A 22610-nucleotide genomic window follows, 5' to 3' on the forward strand; every position below is an offset into this window, starting at 1 on the left:
CACTTCTACAAGCAGTTTACCTCTTGTGAGGAACAATGGATCACATGTTGATATGAAGTAACCTCCATACACCTAACATGACTGGCCAATACAAAATCTTTAGGATTGGATCAGTTTTCTTTAAGCAGGAATTCCTTCTAGGATATTTACTGCATACCCCCATATCAACCTCTGAGACCCACCCCTATCTCAAAAACACTAATGAAGTACATTAGGAGAGCCGCATATTCAACCCTCATTTCTGACTGTGCTCAATGGGGCCCCAGAAGTGGGTCCCTGAGGTGAGACCCGCACCTGTGGATATACCGTAAATGTCACAGATAAGACAACCCCTTTAATGTGTATCGATACCGTTATGAAGGTCGACATTCAGATCTATGGTTCCTAGGATTCATTAAGAAGAGCTTGGAATAAAGATGTCCGATGTCTTAAACTTTAATCATAGATGGCATTTTCCTCATGTACCAGACATATCCGCACACACAGGAGGTCATATTACAACTTATCATTTTTCTTGAATGTCAAAATGCGAAAAATGACTTCAGTGTGAACATGTTGTGCCCAAAGACTTGGGGGTCATTTATGAAAACCAGCGTTTTAGACGCCAGTCTTAATAAATCTCTGTACTGGAGGTGGATCCACTGAAGTTATTTAGAGGCGCCAACCTCTACATACCTTCCGCGTATCCAGCGGCGGTCTAAATTTAAGACAGCTTCTCCGCTCAAGCCCCCTTTTTTAGACCTGACGTGATAACCTTTGCGCCGCAATCTCTGCCAGAAATACGGCTAATATGGGCGTATTTCTGAACGTAAGTGACCTCCTTGATCCCCATCTTTATCTATTACGCTTTCATAAGCAGCCATAACATGATACAAATGCAATACACAGTAATAAGCAACATGACACTTTATAGGATCTCAAATTCTGAAATTGTAGCAGCCAATGTAAAGATGCATATTCTACCCCAGGACTATTTTAACTTGAACCAAAAAGGTAGTTCCCGTTTTTGAACCTCCAAACAAATTGTATGTGCAGTCAGTAGGTTAAGCGAGACTCGTAGTATAATGTACCATACCTCCGGGACATTCTTCTTGAACTCCCGGCTGAGTTCAATAAGACGCTTGTGGGAATGCTCGCTCTCTTCCTGCCGCGCAGCCAGCTCCGATGCGAGGGAGTTCAGTTCTTTCTGCAACAAGAAAGGAAAGTTTTTTTGTTTTTTTATATCATACATAACCCACATCATGTCCATGTTCGCAAGCTTCCAATTCGTAGACACAGCCGCAATATCGACTACAAAGCATGAATTATTTAAGGAAGAAAAGTATGTATTCAATGCAAAATCAGGACAGCTTTTAAATAATGAGAAGCAGCTATAATCAATATCCCTCAGTAAAGTTTCTTTCAAAGGGTTTCAAGGGCCTTAGTTCACCAGTAACTTTTCTGAAGCATTGCGGGATGCAATAACGTGTTCTCAGGGATTTAATGTAAAGGAAGCTTTGCTGCCAGCTAATATATATCAACAGGAGGGAATGGATCCAGGCTAGACTTACTTATGCTTAAGTGTTCATAAATAAGGCAGTTAAACATATATATGGCTTTTTAATTTCGGCACAATATGGGAAAATGAACGTGCCCACATACAGCAGACTGACCTCGGAGCACTGTAGATTAAATCATAAGCAGTTCACTGTAAGTGCAAGTAATGCTCTTAGATACCAGGATAGCTTCCAAGAGCCCTGCCCAGATCACTTTGATCAGCCTCTCACAAATAGGATAGGGATATTTCTATAAACTGTCCGAGAGCAAAATGGTCAGACTGTGCCAACCGCACAGAGACTGCGAGACAAGTGCAATTAAGGTGCCAGGACCAACTGATGGTTACGACTTTTACAGCAGGTTCACACAGGGCTGTTTAGTGCCGTTTTTGCAGTTTTTACCTTTAGCCAAAGCCAGGAATGGGTCTTAGAGGAGAAATATGAAGGAAGGACTAATGCAATGCTACTGGTTCTTTTTATCCACTACCAGTTTTGGCATTACAAAACACATAAGCATCCATAAGCATTCAGTGGGGATCGAGATGCCATCATCCAGGAAGGGTAAACCAACGCCTAGACCTGAACGGGAGCTTCCCTTCCAACATGGTGCGGGAGAGGAGGACGGGGAGGACCCGCAAGACAGTAGGAGCCGCGGCATGACATACTAAGAAGGAAGTTCTATCAATACTTGCAAATAAGGCACGCATACAACTCTATGTCTAAAACTGGTAGTGGGCTGCAGCGCTATTGGATAAATGTACCATATATGGTGGGCACGCCCTGCAGCAAGCTCGTTTTGGTCGGGAGTTTTTGCGCAGTCTTGTCAGATGTTTTAGGCACCAATTTCCATAAGACCCCATCGGTTTGTCTCCTTGGAGATAAGCACGTAAGCTTAAAATACACCCCATTTAAATTGTCCCAACACTTTCTGCTCGAAGCACGCATTCACATAGTGTCATGGTAGGGAGTGGGGGAACCCCCCACCGTACAATGTCAAAAGGATAACTGTAGCAGCTTGGCCAGGACGCCGGAATCAGGGAGCAGGTCACTTCCTAAAGCGCCCCTAATCCTCACCCTAACTCCTCACAGTATGAGTGGACCTGGATGGTAGGACTGCTCATACCAGGATACCTTTGGGCCTGAGTCGCCCTGATAATCCCTCACAAAGGAGCAGGGGAGAGACGACCTGTTCTTCCCAGACACAAATGAACTGGAGTCTCAAATGGCCTACCAGCGGGGAAAGGAAAAGACGATATAGCGCAACAGAGTCGGCAGGTAAGAACACCAGAAACATACTTACCTTCTGCAGCCACCACGACTGGAACCTGTGCATAAGTATAGGTGCCCACACACCAAATAGGACACCGTACAAACAACACCACACACAGGTATCCAGCACTCCTGATACTGCCTGGGCCCCATACAGCTAGGTGCACGGCAGCCCCAGGCAGCACTGCATACAGAGTTATGGTTCACCCCTCTGGGAAACCAACCCCCTTCCGGAGGGACAACACAACACACATGCAGGGACAAACACCAACAACATCCCAGACATGTAATAACAAACAAGACGTACAACTAACCCTGAACATAAACCCACACCAAACATACAAGTGAGGTTGGGTACATAGAGGATACAAGTGAGACAAAGGAATGACATCGCAGATGACATCGATGTCCTACAAGGTGGCCCTCAAGGACTGGGCAGATAGAGCACCTTGGACTGGAGCAGAGCTCCAGCACCAACGACAGCTGAAGTACAACTGCCTCCAGCCAGGAAGCCACAGGAGATAAAACCCAAGTGACCACACCCAATCAGGGAGGGAACCCTTACAGCACCAGACAGGGGGAGGCTACAACTTAAAGGAGAAGTGCACACACCAGCCAACACGCAACACGATGCCACCGGCAACAGCATGCGTGGCAACCACGTCACGGCACACACAGCAAAAGCCGAGACACTGCCACCACATGCCATAACAGCAACACGTTGGCCAGGGCAACTGCAAGCGTGGCAAAACTGTCACGGCGCACACAGCAAAGGCCGTGACACAAAGGGCCAAATGGCGATCCCACGCTTCTCATAGGATACCCTACTTGTCATTATAAAGTTGGTTAGAGGTTCTTGACCCCCCTATAATGTACTGTATACTCCGAGATCCCTAGGGTACACTCTGCCTGCAACATCTGCCCCCTCCATGTGGCTAAGAATTCCCAAAAGCCTTACTTTTAACAGGATGCCATGTTTTTGTTACCTGTTGTTTGTGAATCTATTGATTTTATTGTTATTATTATAATTATTTTTCTGTTCTCTTGCTCACCAATCCCTGGTTGCTGGATACTACATGCATAAAACCATACGCTTATCATTAGCCGCCTCCTGCGTGAGGTGCAATTCTGCAATATTGCTTTCGGTTGTGTAACCGTACCTTTTGTTATTCTTTAATAAAATCTACTTTTGGAACTAAAACTGGTAGTGTCGGGGTCTCGAGAGATGGCACTTTGCATTTTATTATCTCGGGAGCTGACAAAAAGGGTATAATATCCACAATATACCAAATCTTCTAGATACATTTCTGGAATCACACCCACTATCCAGAATGATGGATGTAGGAGAGATAATGACTGAACAATGGGAGGACATTTTCAGAGGCAGTACTGAAATTGTCCCTAAACGAAAGTGGGAAATTATCACAGCTGTTTATCATACACAGGGGTTACAAAACCCCAATGTTTTTAAAATGTATCGGTGTCAGAGCAGATGCTAAATGCCCAAGATGTCATATGGATCCAGCAGACTTACTACATATGTCGTGGCAATGCCCAAGTTTGGATGAGTTTTGGACGAGTATATTGGAAATAATTCAGAGAGTCTTCTCAATACGGGTTCCTCGTGAGCCTAAAGTATGCATTTTGGGATATATGGCTGAGGTGGGTGTAGATGGGGTGGGCAGGATTGCAATAGGGAGTTTATTGTATGTAGCCAGGAAGCTAATTGCTCTTCATTGGACTCAATCGTGCCACCCAAGGGTGGAGAAATTTTGAAATAAAGTTAATACTATGCTGATGTATGAGAAAGCAGTATTCTTGAAGCGTGGGTGCCCTCATAAGTTTGATAAGCTATGGAGTCTTTGGTTGGGGAATGGTCTTTCTAGATAATTACCAACAGGTCTGCCAATGCTGGAGTGTGGGGAGGGGGGGATGGCTTGGATATGGAAAGGTGGGTTATACTTATGGTTTGGGTAGGAGTATGGGAGGGGAAGCCAGAAATAAGTGCTTTAATTACATTTGCAATTGCTCACAATGATTGTAATTGACATTCCAATATGTGTGCACTGTGGTCATATGATGACACTACTTGTACTGGCTGTACTAATTGTACTTTATTGTTCCTTATTAAGCTATAAATTACAATAAAAATGATCAGATAAAAATAAATAAAAAAGGGAGCACAATCTATTAGGTTAGGTGAAGTACTACATGAGTAGTACTGCAGATAAGGCATCCAGATCACATTTTTTTTTTTTTTTTCACTGCCCCATGTTCTCCTGCTGTCAGTACTCCAAGCTGAAATACACACACCAGACTGCTGCATCGCACTAACATAAGGGCTAATGCACATGGCCGTTGTTGGCAAGTGCAACGCAGAATACAGGCACCGGCCATGTGCGCACCGTATTGCGAATGTGGACCTTTTCACTTGAATGCGTCCACAATCTGGATGATACAGTGCGGAGCAGAAGGCAACGGAAGCACTACGAAGTGCTTCCATTGCATTTCAGTCTGTGCCTCCGCAATGGTGCGGACGGATCACAGACCCATACAAGTTGAATGGGCCTACATTCATCTGCACCAGCCACACAGACAGTGCCTGTGTATTGGGGACCACAAATTGTGTGCATGAGCACTAATGGAGAGGACTCCTGTGCACATGCACCACAGTCCAGACAATGTATTTCCGTGCAGCTTTGAGCACTGACAGTGGGGGAACTGAAGGCAATATGACAATTTATCTTGGTTACACATTGCCTTTAATATCTGCACCAAAAAGAACATGTATTAACGTTATATTTTTTTGACGTTCGGAGGCACGGACCGAAATGCGTGAAAGGGTCCGCATCTGTTATACGGTGCACACAGCCGATGCCTGTACTTTTCTGTGGGGAAGTTGTACCTTTCTGCTATTTTTATGGCTATATATTTTACGGCTATATAATTACACTGAATATTTTATAGTTTTGAGCTGAAAAGAGTTCAGAGGTGGACATTAAAGGAAATGGCTAGAATGCAGTACCAAGAATGATTAGTAAAAGGAGTACTACTTGAATTGGAGAAAAGATGGCTTATGGGAAATCAAATTACTATGTGTTCATTTCCAACAGCCCTATTCAAGGCTGAAGCAGAAGACAGTCCAGCATCTCAAAGTCCATAAATCATGGCTTTATTCAAGAAAATCCATACATAACAAGCCATTGCAAAAAGATTAAGACAACGCCTACGTGTTTCGGACAGCTTCCTTAGTCATTCAAGTCAATGGGTCAGCACTGCAATACAGGATTCACACGGCCGGTGCCTGTGCATTGCGAACTGCTATTCGCGGTCCACAGCACGGGCACGGAGCCATTATGGTCGTGTGAATGAGCCCTAAGGGTGGGGACTAAGAGAGCCTCATCAGCAACAGTAAGGGTACGACTACTTGGTGCATTCATGACCCATTCGGGGGGTGGGCAGCTGTGGTCAAGAACGGTATTGAAGTTGTGGTTGTGCCCTAAAGGATACCACAGGTAGGACCCTGACCAAACCTAATTATAATATTACCATTTGTACAAGGTCCAGATCTGGAACTGTTTACCCAAAACTGTATTTACTGGTAATATCATAGCAACAATATGGCCCACTTCACACAGAACTGAAAATATAAACATTTGGCAAATATGGGAATAATATAAATTCCAGGCTTTGTATAAACTGTCTGTCCAAATAAAAAGTCGCCACCTGGATTTAACAAAGCAAATAGTTATGAGCCTCCTATTGGATAATTACTGCATGGGCGATTATCTTTCAGCTGGCAACAAGTTATTTAACCCCAACTGGTGCAATGAGTTGCTTCTCATTTCTTAAACAACCATGTCGAAAGACACATCTCGTGGTCGTGGAAAAGATGTTAGTCTGTTTGAGAAGGGTCAAATCATTGGCATGCATCAAGCAGAGAAAACATCTAAGGAGATTGCAGAAAATTGGGTTAAGAACTGTCCAACGAATTATTAAAAACTGGAATTATAGTGGGGAACCATCGTATTCGAGGAAGAAATGCGGCCGGGAAAAAATCCTGAATGATAGTGATCGGCGATCACTTAAACGTTTGGTGAAATCAAATCGAAGAAAAACAACAGTAAAACTCAGGGCTATGTTTAATAGTGAAGGTAAGAGCATTTACACGCACAATGCGAAGGGAACTCAAGGGATTGGGACTGAACAGGTGTTTAGCCGTAAGAAAACCACTAATCAGTGAGACAAACCAGAAAAAAAGGCTTCAATTTGCTAGGGAGCATAAAGATTAGACTCCAGATTTACCCTGTTCCAGAGTGATGGGCACATCAGGGTAAGAAGAGAGGCAGATGAAGTGATGCACCCATCATGCCTACTGCCTACTGTACAAGCCTGTTTGGGGCAGTGCCATGATCTGGGGTTGCTACAGTTGGTCAGGTCTAGGTTCAGCAACAGTATGTGCTCCAAGAATGAGGTCAGCTGACTACCTGAACATACTGAATGACCAGGTTATTCCATCAATGGATTTTATTCTTCCCTGATCGCACGGGCATATTTCAAGATGACAATGCCAGGATTCGTCGGGCTCAAATTGTGAAAGAGTGGTTCAGGGAGCATGAGACATCATTTTCACACATGGATTGGCCACCACAGAGTCCAGACAACCCCATTGAGATTCTTTGGGATGTGCTGGAGAAGGCTTTGTGCAGCAGTCAGACTCTACCATCATCAATGCAAGATCTTGGTGAAAAATGTATGCAACAATGCAACACTGAAAAATTAATGCAACACTGGATGCACAGCGAATGCATGCCGTAATCAAAGCTAAAGGCAATCCAACAAAATATTAGAGTGTGTGACCTTTTTTTTGGTGGCGACTTTTTTTTTTGGGACAGGCAGTGTATTACAACAAGACATTTTTCCCAATACCTGGGGCCAGAGATAATTCAATGAAAGCAATCTCCTTAATTAACTGCTGAGATGTTTTGCATTCAAGAGTAATGAAGAGTTGTCTATCAATGCAGAAATGTCTGTCAATTGGCATTTCAGATATGTCGGTTCCTGCTATACCAGGGCTGTACAATTCGTGCCACCATGGATGCTAGAAAAATATCCCATGATACTAGATTGGGCAAACTGATCTATTTCTAACCAAGTTCTAGGCCTCCTTCATGCTCATATTTGTTTAGGCAATTTTCATAGTGTTTTTTACAAGTATTTTTGGTGGCTTTTTTTGTTTCATTTATAATATATTTTTTTCTGGCATTTTTCAAGACCTATAGAGAAGCAAAGGAGAAAAATGCTAAAAAAAAACAAACAAACACCATGTCCATAACCTTTTGCTAAAAAGACTATAAACCCACAAACACCACCAAAAGACAACAATAAGAGATTGCCTATACAGTTTGGCTCAATACCTAGAAAATACTGTAGGAGCGTTCAGTAACCATGCATTCTATCTTGTATTTTTGGTTTAGAGGAGTTTACAGCTCTGGTTCCAGAAGTCATCGCTAGTATTTTACAGTTCCGTTTATTGTATAATGGTCAAAGCTAGTTCCTGCAACGCTGCTTGAATGGGGGTGAATAGAAGCAGCTCTGGAATAACCAGCTCTGTCCACTACACAATGGACGGCGTTGTGTAGTTCCAGCTCTGGAGCTACTTGACCCCCAGCTGATTGACGGGGGTGCGGGATATTCGACTTCCGCCAATCAGATATCGATGACTTATCGTGACGATAGTCAATAAAATCAGTTCACAAAATGTGCCGCTTACAATCAGAACAAAAAGCTGAGTTCCACCACGCGGCTAATCGCAACCAATTCAATTAGCTGCATTGACACTTGTAAACATATCTTCAATCCACCCTTTATTGGTGTCATTTTGTGCAAGGAACGCCTACAACATAGAGTATATATAAAATCCTTACATTGGTAGAGTAAATCCATGCTCGCCCGCTTCTCCGTGCATTCCCTTGCTTGTGCACTCAGCTGATGTATTAAAGTTCATATTCACAAGCGTTCAGGGCAGCATACCGCACTCGCTATCCTCAACGTCTCGCTATCTGTGATAAATCTGGTGCAGGTCTAGAAAGCCTGTTTAATCTAATCTATAGCATTAGTAAATCTGGGCTACAATATTCAGATGAACAGTGCACAATAAACTTACATACCAGTAAATAGTGCTAAAAGTGGCCAGATACGAGATATAGTTATTCTGCAGCTGAGCCCGCGCCCTGTCTCTGAGCCACTCCACAGCAATGCAGTGAAAACGCTTGTCTGACATAACATGAGGTTTAGCTCACTTTAGATGCCTTTCAATAACATATAAGTATACAAACACTGAAGAAAACATAGGTAGCTGCAGCAATAAGGGGCTCCTCCCGCACTGCTGCCATCACCTGCCCCCATTTACCAGTAAGACTTAAGCTTTTGCACTAAATAAGGAAAGATCTATGTTTTCTTTCAGGTTGCTTCCCACAAAAGTGGGGTTTCAGCTGGCCTTCAGCCCTCTCGATGGTGGTCTGCAAAGCAGATTTTACAGCTAATGCTGGCAGCTGCAGTGTTTGCCTTGGAGACAGCAGTCCAAAGGGGGCTTGAGGTGAACTGAAGCCCCAGTTTTGTGATAAGCAACTAGGGGAAAGAATTGGATCTTCAAACATGTATTTCCTTATCTATTAAAGGAGTTGTGTCACTTCAGCAAATGGCATTTATTATATAGAGAAAGTTAATACAAGGCACTTACTAATGTATTGTGATTGTCCATATTGCCTCCTTTGCTGGCTGTATTAATTTTTCCATTACATTATACACTGCTCATTTCAATGGTTACGACCACCCGGCAATCCAGCAGTGGTGGTCCTAGTTGCACACTATAGGGAAAGTGCCAGCCTCTCTGGTGGCCGGGACTGTGGCAGCGCACATATATAAAGCAGCTCCTGTCCTGGTCACCACTGGTCACCTGGAAACGAGCAGTGTATAATATGATGGGAAAATGAATCAAACCAACAAAGGAAGCAATATGGACAATCACAATACATTAGTAAGTGCCTTGTATTAACTTTCTCTACATGATAAAGGCCGTTAGCTGAAGTCAGACGACCCTGCAGCTTTGGGGTGCTGGCCTTTTCAGCCACTGCATGTTCTGAATTTAGCTATTTATATCTTTGCTACAGACTCATTCTATCCTGAAATACATTCCCTGTGTGAATATCGAAACTATTATCTTGGTAACCGGAAAAATAAAAAAATATAAGTAACACTTTTGAAGACCCAAAACAGAAACAATGGAAATTTACTGAAAACCCGTTTCGCTTGATCACGCTATTTAACCACATATTCAATTACAGTCCAGACTGTGGATCGCTGAAAGGCTTTTCTGGAGGGTGTCTGTGTGGTTCCAGAGAACTGTAGGGCAAGACAGTAGTGTATTGTTATGGCCGACCATTAGGCAGCATACAACGGCCTCACACATCTGTCTGCAGTTTAATGTAACCTAATTGGGACATTAGCAATTAGTGGTGAAGATCAAAGCAGATCACGTGCATCCACTTTGTATCGCTCTCAGGATCATGATGCCTGTTGTAAGGAGGCTAAAACAAGGACCAATATTCCAGATATAATTGGCTGCATTAGACTACTAATGTAAGATGACCCCAGGGACAGAACAGAGACAAGTCGGTTCTTATATCAAACAATTGGCACAAGCAGAATGCAGGAAATAATACATGCTGTTACCAGTTCCATATATGATTATCCGTCTTTGTTAATGAACACATTCTACAGAGACACTAATGGGATACGGTATACTTGACAAGTAAGACCAATGTGAATTGAATGATTGTTATTGGAAAATATGTACAGCTATTTTTTTTTAAAAAGAAGCAAAACGATTGGGACGGGCCTTGCCTAAAGCTTTTCTATATATTGGAGGGATATGGGCTGTTTGCCAGCAAGACCCTTTAAAGCAGGCATGTCCAAACTGCGGCCCTCCAGCTGTTGCAAAACTACAACTCCCAGCATGCCTGGATAGATTACAGCTATTAGGGCATGCTGGGAGCTGTAGTTTTGCAACAGCTGGAGGGCCGCAGTTTGGATATGCCTGCTTTAAAGGGAGTTTGTGTAGAAAGATAATTGCCAATAATATTAAGCTAAAACGGAGAAGCAATTGTTACGATTGACTGGCCAGTTCACCAGATTTGCCAGTCAATAGAATACAATTGGAAAATTGATTTGTCTATTATCCTTTTAAATTCATCAAAACTGAATCTTAAACTTGGCAAATGGATTTACCCAATGTGACCTTAGGGCCGGTGACTTGTTCAACCTCTGTCATGTTGCAAGGGGACGGAGAATGAACAGCAACCACAAATCCTCATGTGCATTGAGGTGTAGACTCCAGTTAGGTCACCCCATGAAATTAAAATTGTACTGTTTAGACTGTTGCTTTACAGATTTGACTAGATGGGAAATAAATGTGTTCACAAGTTGCAGTTTTCTTGCAGACTGCAGCAGGTTTTCCTCAACATAGGCATGCGATTACTGGGTTCATTTTACTCTCTACCGTCTCAAGTTTTCCAAAGCAACCTCAGGACCTACCTCTAGGATCTGTGCAGAGGTCAGGAAGGAAAAGATAAGCTGTTATATCACTTATTGTGAATGGTGAATCTTGTGTTATCTATACAAAGGTGATAGCTGTCATTGTAATCCTGCCTGTCATGATAATGCGATGACTACTGAAAAATTACCTGAGCTGAGTGTCCAGTCTGAAAACAGCAGTTTTGGGTAATATATATATATATATATATATATATATACACATGTGTGTGTGTGTGTGTGTGTGTGTGAAATAGTAAAACTAAAATCACCAAAAATTGTAGAAACAACTAATCTGTTTAACATAAAATGTGAGTTAGCTCATTTTTTGATGACACATTCCCTTTAAAGGTGAACATTCTCTTTATCAGGCTGTCTTGCCCTTTAAGATAATGCAGGCTATATGACATTATTGATGCTTGCTATTATTTTATATTGATCATCACTAAAGGGGCTGTCCCATCTCACCAATTGACGGCTGCTGCTGGTCTGTGCTTGTGCTGAGATATTAACTTCCTATTTAGCAGCAGCAGTTTCTCTTGCTGTGCCTATCCCCTCAGCTCCTGATTACTTCTCCCCATAGAGGATCATGGAAGACATTATAAACAAGGACTGACCTGTATGGCCACGAACAAAGCACTTGTGCTGAGATATAAGCTTCCTATTTAGCAGCAGCAGTTTCTCCTGCTGTGCTTATCCCCTCAGCTCCTGCTTACTCCGCCCCATAGACATTGCATTAACATGTGTAATATGGTCCTCTCTTCTTGTACGAGTTCAAAGCATTTTTTAAAGAGAAAATAAATTAGCAAGATGAAGCAGGGGGATAGGTAAACAGCTGATAACATGAGAACTAGACATTTCTCACTGATATTACAAAGTTTCTTGTAATCGCATGTATTTATGCAAAGTTGTGTGAAAAGTTAATGACCATTTATGAACATATTAAAACTATTATCTAAACAGTTCAAAAGCCATACCAAACTATATATAAGAATGTTTTATCAAGAGAAATATGTGTAATAGTTGTAGCAAAATAAAATGGTTTATACTCTATAAGCAAATCATCAATTGTAGTTGAGAAATAAAAAAAAATGGTTGTTTTTGACCATCAATATTACATGTGTATTCATGTCAAAATAGAACTTAAAAATGGACAAGAGACATAGTAAAGGTATAAAAATTAAAAAAAGAATAATCTCAAAACAATTGATAATTTGTGTAATGTCTCAGTCTCAAATTTGACACAAATTTTATGCTATCTAAATTGGCACCTCTCAGTGACTAGGATATGTCTACAATAATGTCTGTCAGTTGGCAGTATATATGGTCACAACTCAGGACTCCTGTGGTGAGCCACACAGGTTTAGGCCATGAGCCACATGTGGCTCTCAAGCTACTGGGAACCAGTTTCCCTAGAGGGTAGGCCCCTCACTAGAACTAGGAAACACAATGGACCACTTTGACTAACAAGCTGTGTGTGCAAAGTTCCTACAAACACAAATACCAAAAACAAGAGCTGACTATGTTCTCATGGGTTTTTATGTCTGTGTCCATGTCTCAGAGTACTGAGAACTTGCAAGTTCAATCCATGAAAAAATAAATGTCCACAGCACATTTTTCCGATAAAAAACTGAATTTTATTAAAGTTTAGTTTATGAGTTACAGCATGTGGAGTGCTTTATCAAGTTATCAAACACAACAGGGCTTCTGTAAGCCCATGTCACATGTTCGGTGTGGGAGGGAAACACCACACAGAGCATAGGAGGGAAGGTGGAAACAGGGAATAAGGCCTGAGAACTAGGGAAGGAAGAAGGACACCTCCTAGTGAAAACACTAACCAAAATCCTGACTGAATATCAGTATGAACAGACCCAGAGGTAGTTGGGTTCATACACAGGAATACCTAGAGTTCTATCTAGTCCTATATGACCCTGGTACTAATGGCAGGGACGAGACTACCTGTTCCTCCAAAAGATCAGGACAAACAGGAGACTCCTTGAGGCCTAATACAAACAATAGGGAAAAGCTACACACAACCCAAACAAAATACAAAAGGGAAAGGAAAGACTTAACTTTAAAGAGGCTATGGAAGCACCGGGAACTTAGCCGAGATTCAACCACAAACAATCCACAGGCACAGAAGCTATAAACCGTTACAGCATAGTGGGAGAAGCAACTATAAATGAGGAAGGTTAAATGACCACATAAGCAACACCTGGAGGCAAGGGGTGTGGCCATTAGCAGAAACAACACAGACATCTATTGATCGAAAAGATCAAACCACGTGTTGCCAGTCTCACAGATCTCCTGCCACTCACTGTCACCGGGACATCCGTATGTCTTGGTACGTCCGTGACAGCCCCAAGAGAAAGCGGTTTACTGGTGCCCAACAAAATCCTACATGAAGGCCAGTTATTGCCCACAGGCACAGAAATCACTGCAGAAAGCAGAAAAAATATCCTGTTAATAACTGTTCAACAGAATCAAGGACAGCGAGGAATGAGTGATTGATGGATTGACTGAATGTCACAAAATAAAGTAGTCTGAAGGAGAAAGATATTTGAACTTGAAGAAGCTGTGAGATGCAAAGATGAAAAAAAAACGCGTCTCTGTAAAGGTTTAAAATAATAGCGTGGATGCAGATGGTTTTATATTTTTTGTTTTGCATCTAATTGCAATCAACAGCAGACATCTGACACATTGACAGCATCAGCAAAATTGCTGCTGAGAGCACAGAATCTTTGTCTAAAAATAATTAGCCATTCCGTGCACCACTGTTTGTTATAATGGTAATCGATGCTGGAGGCTTTGAATTCCATCAATGTATAGATCTGTTCTGTTCTGCCTGGTGATACTCTCCCCGCTGAAGACAGAGCAGACGCACTGTGTGATTAAGATAAGCTCAGATTCTTTTCATACATTCCTTATCAGTTCTAATTCTCCACCAGCCAGAGATGTTTCACAGCGGTTAAAGATTAGTTCAGCTTCTCAGACGCCAAATCTGAGGGGTATTGATCAATAAATCAAATCAGGGGCAATCAATGGTCCAATAAGAAGAGTCTAGCCAATGCATTATTAGTGGCGCCCACAGAACAGGAGCTTTCATCAAAACATTGCTTTTCTGGCTCCTTTCCAGAAGCTGGTCTGGCTAATAGACTCCCACAGCAGTGGAGCTTCATCCCAGCAGAAGAGCAATAAATTTCTCATCAAACAGCCGATAGAGAGACAAGATGAACATCTGTTTTGCTGCAATGAAACCCTGTGTTCTTCAGGATAAAATGCTACCTGCAAACCAGGTCTGACAGACCACCCCAAAGGCAAGCTCCTTTTGCACCAAGTGCGGCTCTTTGTATTTGCCAGTTATTTCAATCCCTTAATTTAAGGTGACTTTGTATTCTTCACCGCTGCCTCTACAGCTCTATCAAAACATATTCCGACTCAGTCGATATTAAGAACCATCCAGGGATCCCATACTATGAAGCCAATTTTATGATACCCATTATGTGGCAATGCAACTTCATTAAAAGCTGTTTATTCCCTCTAAGCATTGTAAAGTACTATCCCTCAGTCATGAAGGATAGTTCTCCTGAAGACCTGAGCCTGAGAAAGCCTTTCTTTTAAAGAGAATTTCCTTGCAATATCTCTTTTCTTGCAAGACAAGAAATCACTGTGCTTTATTTAACAGCTAAGCGCTTGAAGATTTTTACAGTCATCTGACTGATGGTTACGGCTGTCGTCTCTGTAACCTTTGAAGCACCACAAATCTATGTCTTTTGTTGGACATCTCAAATCCTGGAGTAATAAAGCAAAAAAATGTTTTGCTTTGCAGCAGAGATCATAGCTACAAATGGCTAAATCATTTAAAGATTAGTAATCTTTCCACACTGAAGGCAAGTATTGTAAAGAAAGGCATAAACAGAGAATATAAGAGTCTCAGATGCATTGGACGCATTATGACAATAGAGGTAATAGCTCTGATGTTTAGAAGGTAACTGTACTCTACACCTATATAAGCAAAAGCACAGGGGCAAGCTGCATCTACGCATGACCAGCTCTCTTCTGTATCTCCTTGCTACAGCCGCCAGCTATATGCAATAGGGTTGTCATGATACCAAAATTTTTATTTAATAAAATATTGCCATACTTGATACCATTCAATACCACGCGGAAAAAATAAAACACCAAAAAAGCAGGGTTCATTCCGCATTTTATGGAACATTCGGCCCATAATCGAACAATCCAATGCAATTTTTGGGGGGAATAAGGTGACAAAAAAATGGAGAATCGCGCATTTTTTTTGTTACGGAGATATTTTTGAATATTTTAATAGTTTGGACTTTTCGGACGTGGCGATATGTAATATTTTTATTTACTTATTGTTTATATATTTTATATGTAAAATTGGGAAAGGGGGTGATTTATACTTAATATTTTGGGCTTTGGGCACAGGGCAGCAGCGAGCTTAACATGGCAGCCAGGGCTTCAGTAGCGTCCTGGCTGCCAAGGTAACCGTTCGGTGCCCCAGGATTACACTGCTGGGGCTCTTATCACAACTGCCACTGCCACCAGAGGAGGCAGGGAGGGGACCCTGTGGCCACTGCCACCAATGATTTAATAATGGGGGGTTGGGGGTGGCGCACTGTGCCACCAATGATTTAATACTGGGGGGTTGGTGGGCGAATTGCGCCACCAATGTTTTTAAACCATTAATACACATACAGGAGGCGGGTGTCGGCGTCAGAATCACATAGCCGGCACCCGGCCTCTATGACAGGGAGCATCGAGAGCAAAGAGCAGTGCGCTCCATGTTCTCTGATACTAGGCTGCGCAGTAGCGCAGCCTAGTATCAGAAAATGGCAAATCCCGGTATGGAATCGATACCAGTACAAAAGTATCGATTGGGTATCGATAATTCGATACCTGGTGCAACCCTAATATGGACAGGGGTTGTCTGGGCGGTGCAACCCGTTAAAGGGATTAAAAAACATATATATATATATATATAGCATATGACAATCAATAATATGTAATCCAAACAACCAGTCTGCAAATAAGCTCATGCCAGCCGAACCAGAGGCACCAATTCTGTAGACAACACTGTTTTGAGGTTCTTTCCCCTTCATCAGTTCAGAGCAGAGTACTGGTTAGCTGGATGCTGCTAGATGCAGCTCAGGAGGTATAGTTTATCATGGACGAGATACAGCAGTGTACAGATGCTTATTTTTCTGGGAATAGTCCATTTGGACTCTTCTTCCAAAGAGTCCCATGTACCATTTGGTGCCTTATGGACTTTTTCTCTGAGATTTACACGATTCCACGAAGCCTGGCACCTTATGTACTGTTTAAAATTTCTGCTAGGAAACTCCAGATCATGAACTTGGAGAGAATGACCATCTAGGATTACCTTCAGATGGTTCACAGTCTGCCCAGAGACTATTCCATCATTCTTTTCCCATGCGTATCAATAAAGCACGAGTACTGTTATTCCCCTCCTTTTAACCTTTATCCCACTCCCCCAGCCCCATAACTTGTTATTGACATCTGTAGCATCATCAGAATGTTGGCATAGTGCACTGTGTACGGTATAGTGTAAGATGTGTGCTTGTGCTGTACCCTATGCTCTTGTAATGTAAAGTATATGTTCAGTATGTAGTGTACTGCCCTTTAGCTGGTACCGTATATTTGTATTACTGTATAAATAAGTAAAGCAAAGAAGGATAGACCCTTTGTATTCCCAGCTCAAAAGTATGCATCTGCAATCCCAAAAGTGCATAAATATTAACATTATAACATTACGTTCCCAATCATCATAATCCTCACATCAATTATTTGCCTATAAATATTATGCCAAGTATACCTAAATGAAAAATGTTTATCACTCTCATTAATTAATATTTTTCTACCTAAATGCAAGACACGTTTACCATATATCAAACCTTCTCTGGTGCTTGCAAAATAAAAAATGCATACACACTGCTAGGTCAAAAGATTTATCCTCATTTCCCTTTGAACTTATAGGGCACAGTAATGAAGTTTGAGCACAGGGTCAACCTTCATTTAAAGCTTTAAAGAATGATTATAGCCTCTAAATTACACTTCGAGTGTGCAGGTCATATCTGTGCAAGCAGTTAATTAACACAAGACCCTAAAAAGGTAGATAGATGAACATTATAATGAACAGTTAATATTTAATATGCTAAAATATTTAATACCCACTGAAAAATTGGCAAGAGCTACTTTAGAGTACCCTAAATGTGTAACGCTTTAAGCACTTTGGGTCACTCTTATTAATTCATATACATATATAATACAATGTTTGCAAATAGTAAGTCTTCATAAAACATTGAGTACATAAGTTATGTTGTCCTCATTCTGAGCTACAACCAATATTATAGCCCAGAACTACATTCACACTTACGTACAAGCCTTACTTCTCATGCACATTGCAATATTCAGGATCTGCATTACAAGGATCTCAAATACAATGCCCATAGCTCGCCATAGACCCATACTAGACTTTGCAAGAACAAAGCCTGATTACAGGTATAGAAGCAATATATATATATATATATATATATATATATTTGTGGTCATGGCTACGGCCAAGAGGTATCCGAAGAACCCTAGGGAGAAAACAACAGGAACAACCTAACCCAGCTAGGCGTGTCTTAGCTGACCTGACTAAATGGCTTGTTGTGTGCCCTAAGCCATGATCGTGGGTAGGCCTATAAGTGGGCATACCCTGTGGAAATGAGAAGATAAGGGAGGGAGGGTGGGGCACCTGAAAACACACACCTGTGAGTGAGGGTGTGGCTCGTATATGAAGAGCCTCCGCCCCTCCCACAAATACAGGCTGACTAATCAGCCTTACCAACATATACAAAAAAGAAAAGACTGCAGCACTTCCAATAGATGAAAAAAATGTGAAGTCATTTATTCACCCATGCATGGGTGAATAAAGGGCTTCACATTTTTTTCATCTATTGGAAGTGCTGCAGTCTTTTCTTTTTCGTATATTTTGACGGTAGGTCGCGTCTAACTGCGGGCACTCCTGACTTTGGCTACGGTTTGTGCTGCCTTGGATTTTTCCATTTTGTATGTATATATTGTGGCAATGTGAACATTGAGGTGTGCAGTAAAGTCACGGGGAAGCAGGATAAAAGGGGTGTTGTGTGCACCGGGAGCGTGTCACCAAGGGGCCCAGCCTTGGTGGAGTAAAGGCCCTAGTTCAGGTGTCCACTAAAGTAGTTAGGAGACACCATATAGATAGTGTAGCTGGTTCAGCTATTTCAGGGTGGGCTTTTACTGGGAACAGGCAATGTGTTGGGTGGGTGCCTGTTCCCCATGCTTCAGTCCGGGACTTAGGGCATGCTCATGTCCAGCGATCCTATTTAATCCTGCTACTGGATCTTGGGTGTGGCTCACTCTGGAGTGTTTGGTGAAGCAGAGTCCTGGTGAGGCTCTCTGTGAGTGGTCTCCGCCGTGTTGGCTGAGGGGCCACGAGGCTAGGCACTAGCCTGAACTTTGGGGGAGTGTGTTGCCTGTGGACAGAGGCCTGGAGGCTCTGTGTGGTCCAAGCCATGAGGATTGAAAGACCACTATTCCCCAAGAGACACTGGACTGGAGTCAGTAGGCTTACTGTGCCAGGAGGCTGTGGGACATTGGCCGAGAAAGCCGCATGTGTTCACAGGGTGTGAATAGGGACTTAGGTGAGTCAGGAATATTATGTTTAGTTAGAGCCTGGACGGGCGAGTGTTTGCTATTTTTGTCATTTTGCTTGTGCTGGTGTATCACAATAAATGCACTGTTTGGACCTGAAACCTGGTGTCCTGAAGCCGTATCGGTGTGAATGATCCCCTAAAAGAAAGCTACCCCTTACAACATATATATATATATATATATATATATATATACAGTACAAACCAAAAGTTTGGATACACCTCATTCAAAGAGTTTTCTTTATTTTCATGACTATGAAAATTGTAGATTCACACTGAAGGCATCAAAACTATGAATTAACACATGTGGAATTATATACATAACAAAAAAGTGTGAAACAACTGAAAATATGTCATATTCTAGGTTCTTCAAAGTAGCCACCTTTTGCTTTGATTACTGCTTTGAACACTCTTGGCATTCTCTTGATGAGCTTCAAGAGGTAGTCACCTGAAATGGTTTTCACTTCACAGGTGTGCCCTGTCAGGTTTAATAAGTGGGATTTCTTGCCTTATAAATGGGGTTGGGACCATCAGTTGCGTTGTGGAGAAGTCAGGTGGATACACAGCTGATAGTCCTACTGAATAGACTGTTAGAATTTGTATTATGGCAAGAAAAAAAGCAGCTAAGTAAAGAAAAACGAGTGGCCATCATTACTTTAAGAAATTAACCTCTTAAGGACATAGGGCGTACAGGTACGCCCTTGTGCCCTGGTACTTAAGGACACAGGGCGTACATGTACGCCCTGTGTATTTCCGATCACTGCCGTGCGGCTGGCAGTGATCGGAACTCGGTGCCTGCTCAAATCATTGAGCAGGCACCTAGGCTAAATGCGCGGGGGGGTCCTGTGACCCCCCCCCATGTCGGCGATCGCGGCAAACCGCAGGTCAATTCAGACCTGCGGTTTGCTGCAATTTCTGCAGTTTCTGATCCCCACGGTCCCTGACCGCGGGGATCAGAAACTTTAGTATTCCTAAAATACATCTGTATCTCCCCCCTGCACCCCTGAGTGATTTTTGCCCGGTAAGAGGTGCAGGGGGAGGGTTGCGGGCGGTGCGGCAGGCGGGATCGCGATCCCCCGCCCGCCTCCCATTGCATAATCGTTGGCGTCTAGTGGGTATACCAGGGTGCCAGCACATTGCTGGCACCCTGGTATAAACGGCTGACATCTGTGCTGCGATGTCAGCCGTTTAACCCTTTCCATACCGCGGTCCGTACGGACCGCTGTATGGAAAAGGTTAACAGCGCAGGGAGCTCCCTCCCTCTCCCATCGGGGGGCTGCTGTGCCTTTGCAGCCCCCCGAATGGAGAGGGAGAGAGCTCCCAGGCAGCCCCCCGAAGCCCCGTCCTTACCCTTCCCCGTCTGCGCAGTTCTGACCACTACTGAGCAGACGGGGAAGGTTCCCATGGCAACAGGACACCTTCTCAGGCGTCCTGCTGTCCATGGTGCTGAACAGATCTGTGCTGAAAGGCTTAGATCTGTTCAGACCAAGTGTAAAATACAGTACAGTACTTATATTGTACTGTACTGTATTATACAGACATCAGACCCACTGGATCTTCAAGAACCAAGTGGGTCTAGGTCAAAAAGAAAGTGAAAAAAAGTGAAAATAAAGTAAAAATCAAAAAACACATTTATCACTGATTAAAAAAAATATATTAAATTCCCTACACATGTTTGGTATCACCGCGTCCGTAACGACCTGATCTATAAAACGTTCATGTTACTTTACCAAAAGCAGTGAACGCCATAAAAATAAAAAATTAAAAACTATGATGAAATTGAAATTTTGCCCACCTTACTTCCCAAAAAAGGTAATAAAAGTGATCCAAAAAGTTGTATGTACGCCAAAATTGTAACAATCAAACCGTCATCTCATCCCGCAAAAATCATACCCTACCCAAGATAATCGCCCCAAAACTGAAAAAACTATGGCTCTTAGACTATGGAAACACTAAAAAATGATTTTTTTTGTTTCAAAAATGAAATCATTGTGCAAAACTTACATAAATAAAAAAAAGTATATCCAAAAACCATATGGCGCACCTTTCACTCTACGCCCCGCTGTGTGGCCGTACAGTAGTTTACGGCCACATATGGGGTGTTTCTGTAAACGGCAGAGTCAGGGCAATAAAGATACAGTCTTGTTTGGCTGTTAACCCTTGCTTTGTTAGTGGAAAAATGGGTTAAAATGGAAAATTAGGCAAAAAGAAATGAAATTCTCAAATTTCATCCCCATTTGCCAATAACTCTTGTGCAACGCCTAAAGGGTTAATGAAGTTTGTAAAATCAGTTTTGAATACCTTGAGGGGTGTAGTTTCTTATATGGGGTCACTTTTATGGAGTTTCTACTCTAGGGTTGCATCAGGGGGCTTCAAATGGGACATGGTGTCAAAAAACCAGTCCAGCAAAACCTGCCTTCCCAAAACCATAGGGCGCACCTTTCACTCTACGCCCCGCTGTGTGGCCGTACAGTAGTTTACGGCCACGTATGGGGTGTTTCTGTAAACGGCAGAGTCAGGGCAATAAAGATACGGTCTTGTTTGGCTGTTAGCCCTTGCTTTGTTAGTGGAAAAAATTGGTTAAAATGGAAAATTAGGCAAAAAAATGAAATTCTCAAATTTCATCCCCATTTGCCAATAACTCTTGTGCAACACCTAAAGGGTTAACGAAGTTTGTAAAATCAGTTTTGAATACCTCGAGGGGTGTAGTTTATAGAATGGGGTCATTTTTGGGTGGTTTCTATTATGTAAGCCTCGCAAAGTGACTTCAGAGCTGTAGTGGTCCCTAAAAATTGGGTTTTTGTAAATTTCTGAAAAATTTCAAGATTTGCTTCTAAACTTCTAAGCCTTGTAACATCCCCAAAAAATAAAATATCATTCCCAAAATAATTCAAACATGAAGTAGACATATGGGGAATGTAAAGGCATCACAATTTTTAGGGGTATTACTATGTATTACAGAAGTAGAGAAACTGAAACTTTGAAATTTGCAAATTATTCCAAATTTTTGTTAAATTAGGTATTTTTTGGTGCAAAAAAATATTTTTTTTTTACTTCATTTTACCAGTGTCATGAAGTACAATATGTGACGAAAAAACAATCTCAGAACGGCCTGGATAAGTCAAAGCGTTTTAAAGTTATCGGCACTTAAAGTGACTCTGGTCAGATTTGCAAAAAATGGCCTGGTCCTAAGGTGTAAAAAGGCTGTGTCCTTAAGGGGTTAAGGTCAGTCAGTCCGAAAAATTGGGAAAACTTTGAAAGTGTCCCCAAGTGCAGTCACAAAAACCATCAAGCGCTACAAAGAAACTGGCTCACATGCGGACCGCCCCAAGAAAGGAAGACCAAGAGTCACCTCTGCTGCGGAGGATAAGTTCATCTGAGTCACCAGCCTCAGAAATCGCAGGTTAACAACAGCTGAGATTAGAGACCAGGTCAATGCCACACAGAGTTCTAGCAGCAGACACAACTCTAGAACAACTGTTAAGAGGAGACTGTG

The 22610-nt window shown here is 42.3% G+C and overlaps 1 protein-coding gene across 1 annotated transcript in view; it reads right to left on the bottom strand.

Moving 5' to 3' along the window:
• CUX2 (cut like homeobox 2) overlaps positions 1-22610 on the bottom strand; it is a 478876-nt gene that overhangs the window by 285497 nt on the left and 170769 nt on the right. Inside the window, 1 exon segment of the mRNA XM_044275790.1 lies at positions 1076-1186. Coding sequence (XP_044131725.1) covers positions 1076-1186 — 111 coding nt within the window.

Source organism: Bufo gargarizans, chromosome 1 (assembly GCF_014858855.1).
Source record: "Bufo gargarizans isolate SCDJY-AF-19 chromosome 1, ASM1485885v1, whole genome shotgun sequence".
In the NCBI taxonomy this organism is placed as follows: Eukaryota; Metazoa; Chordata; class Amphibia; order Anura; family Bufonidae; genus Bufo; species Bufo gargarizans.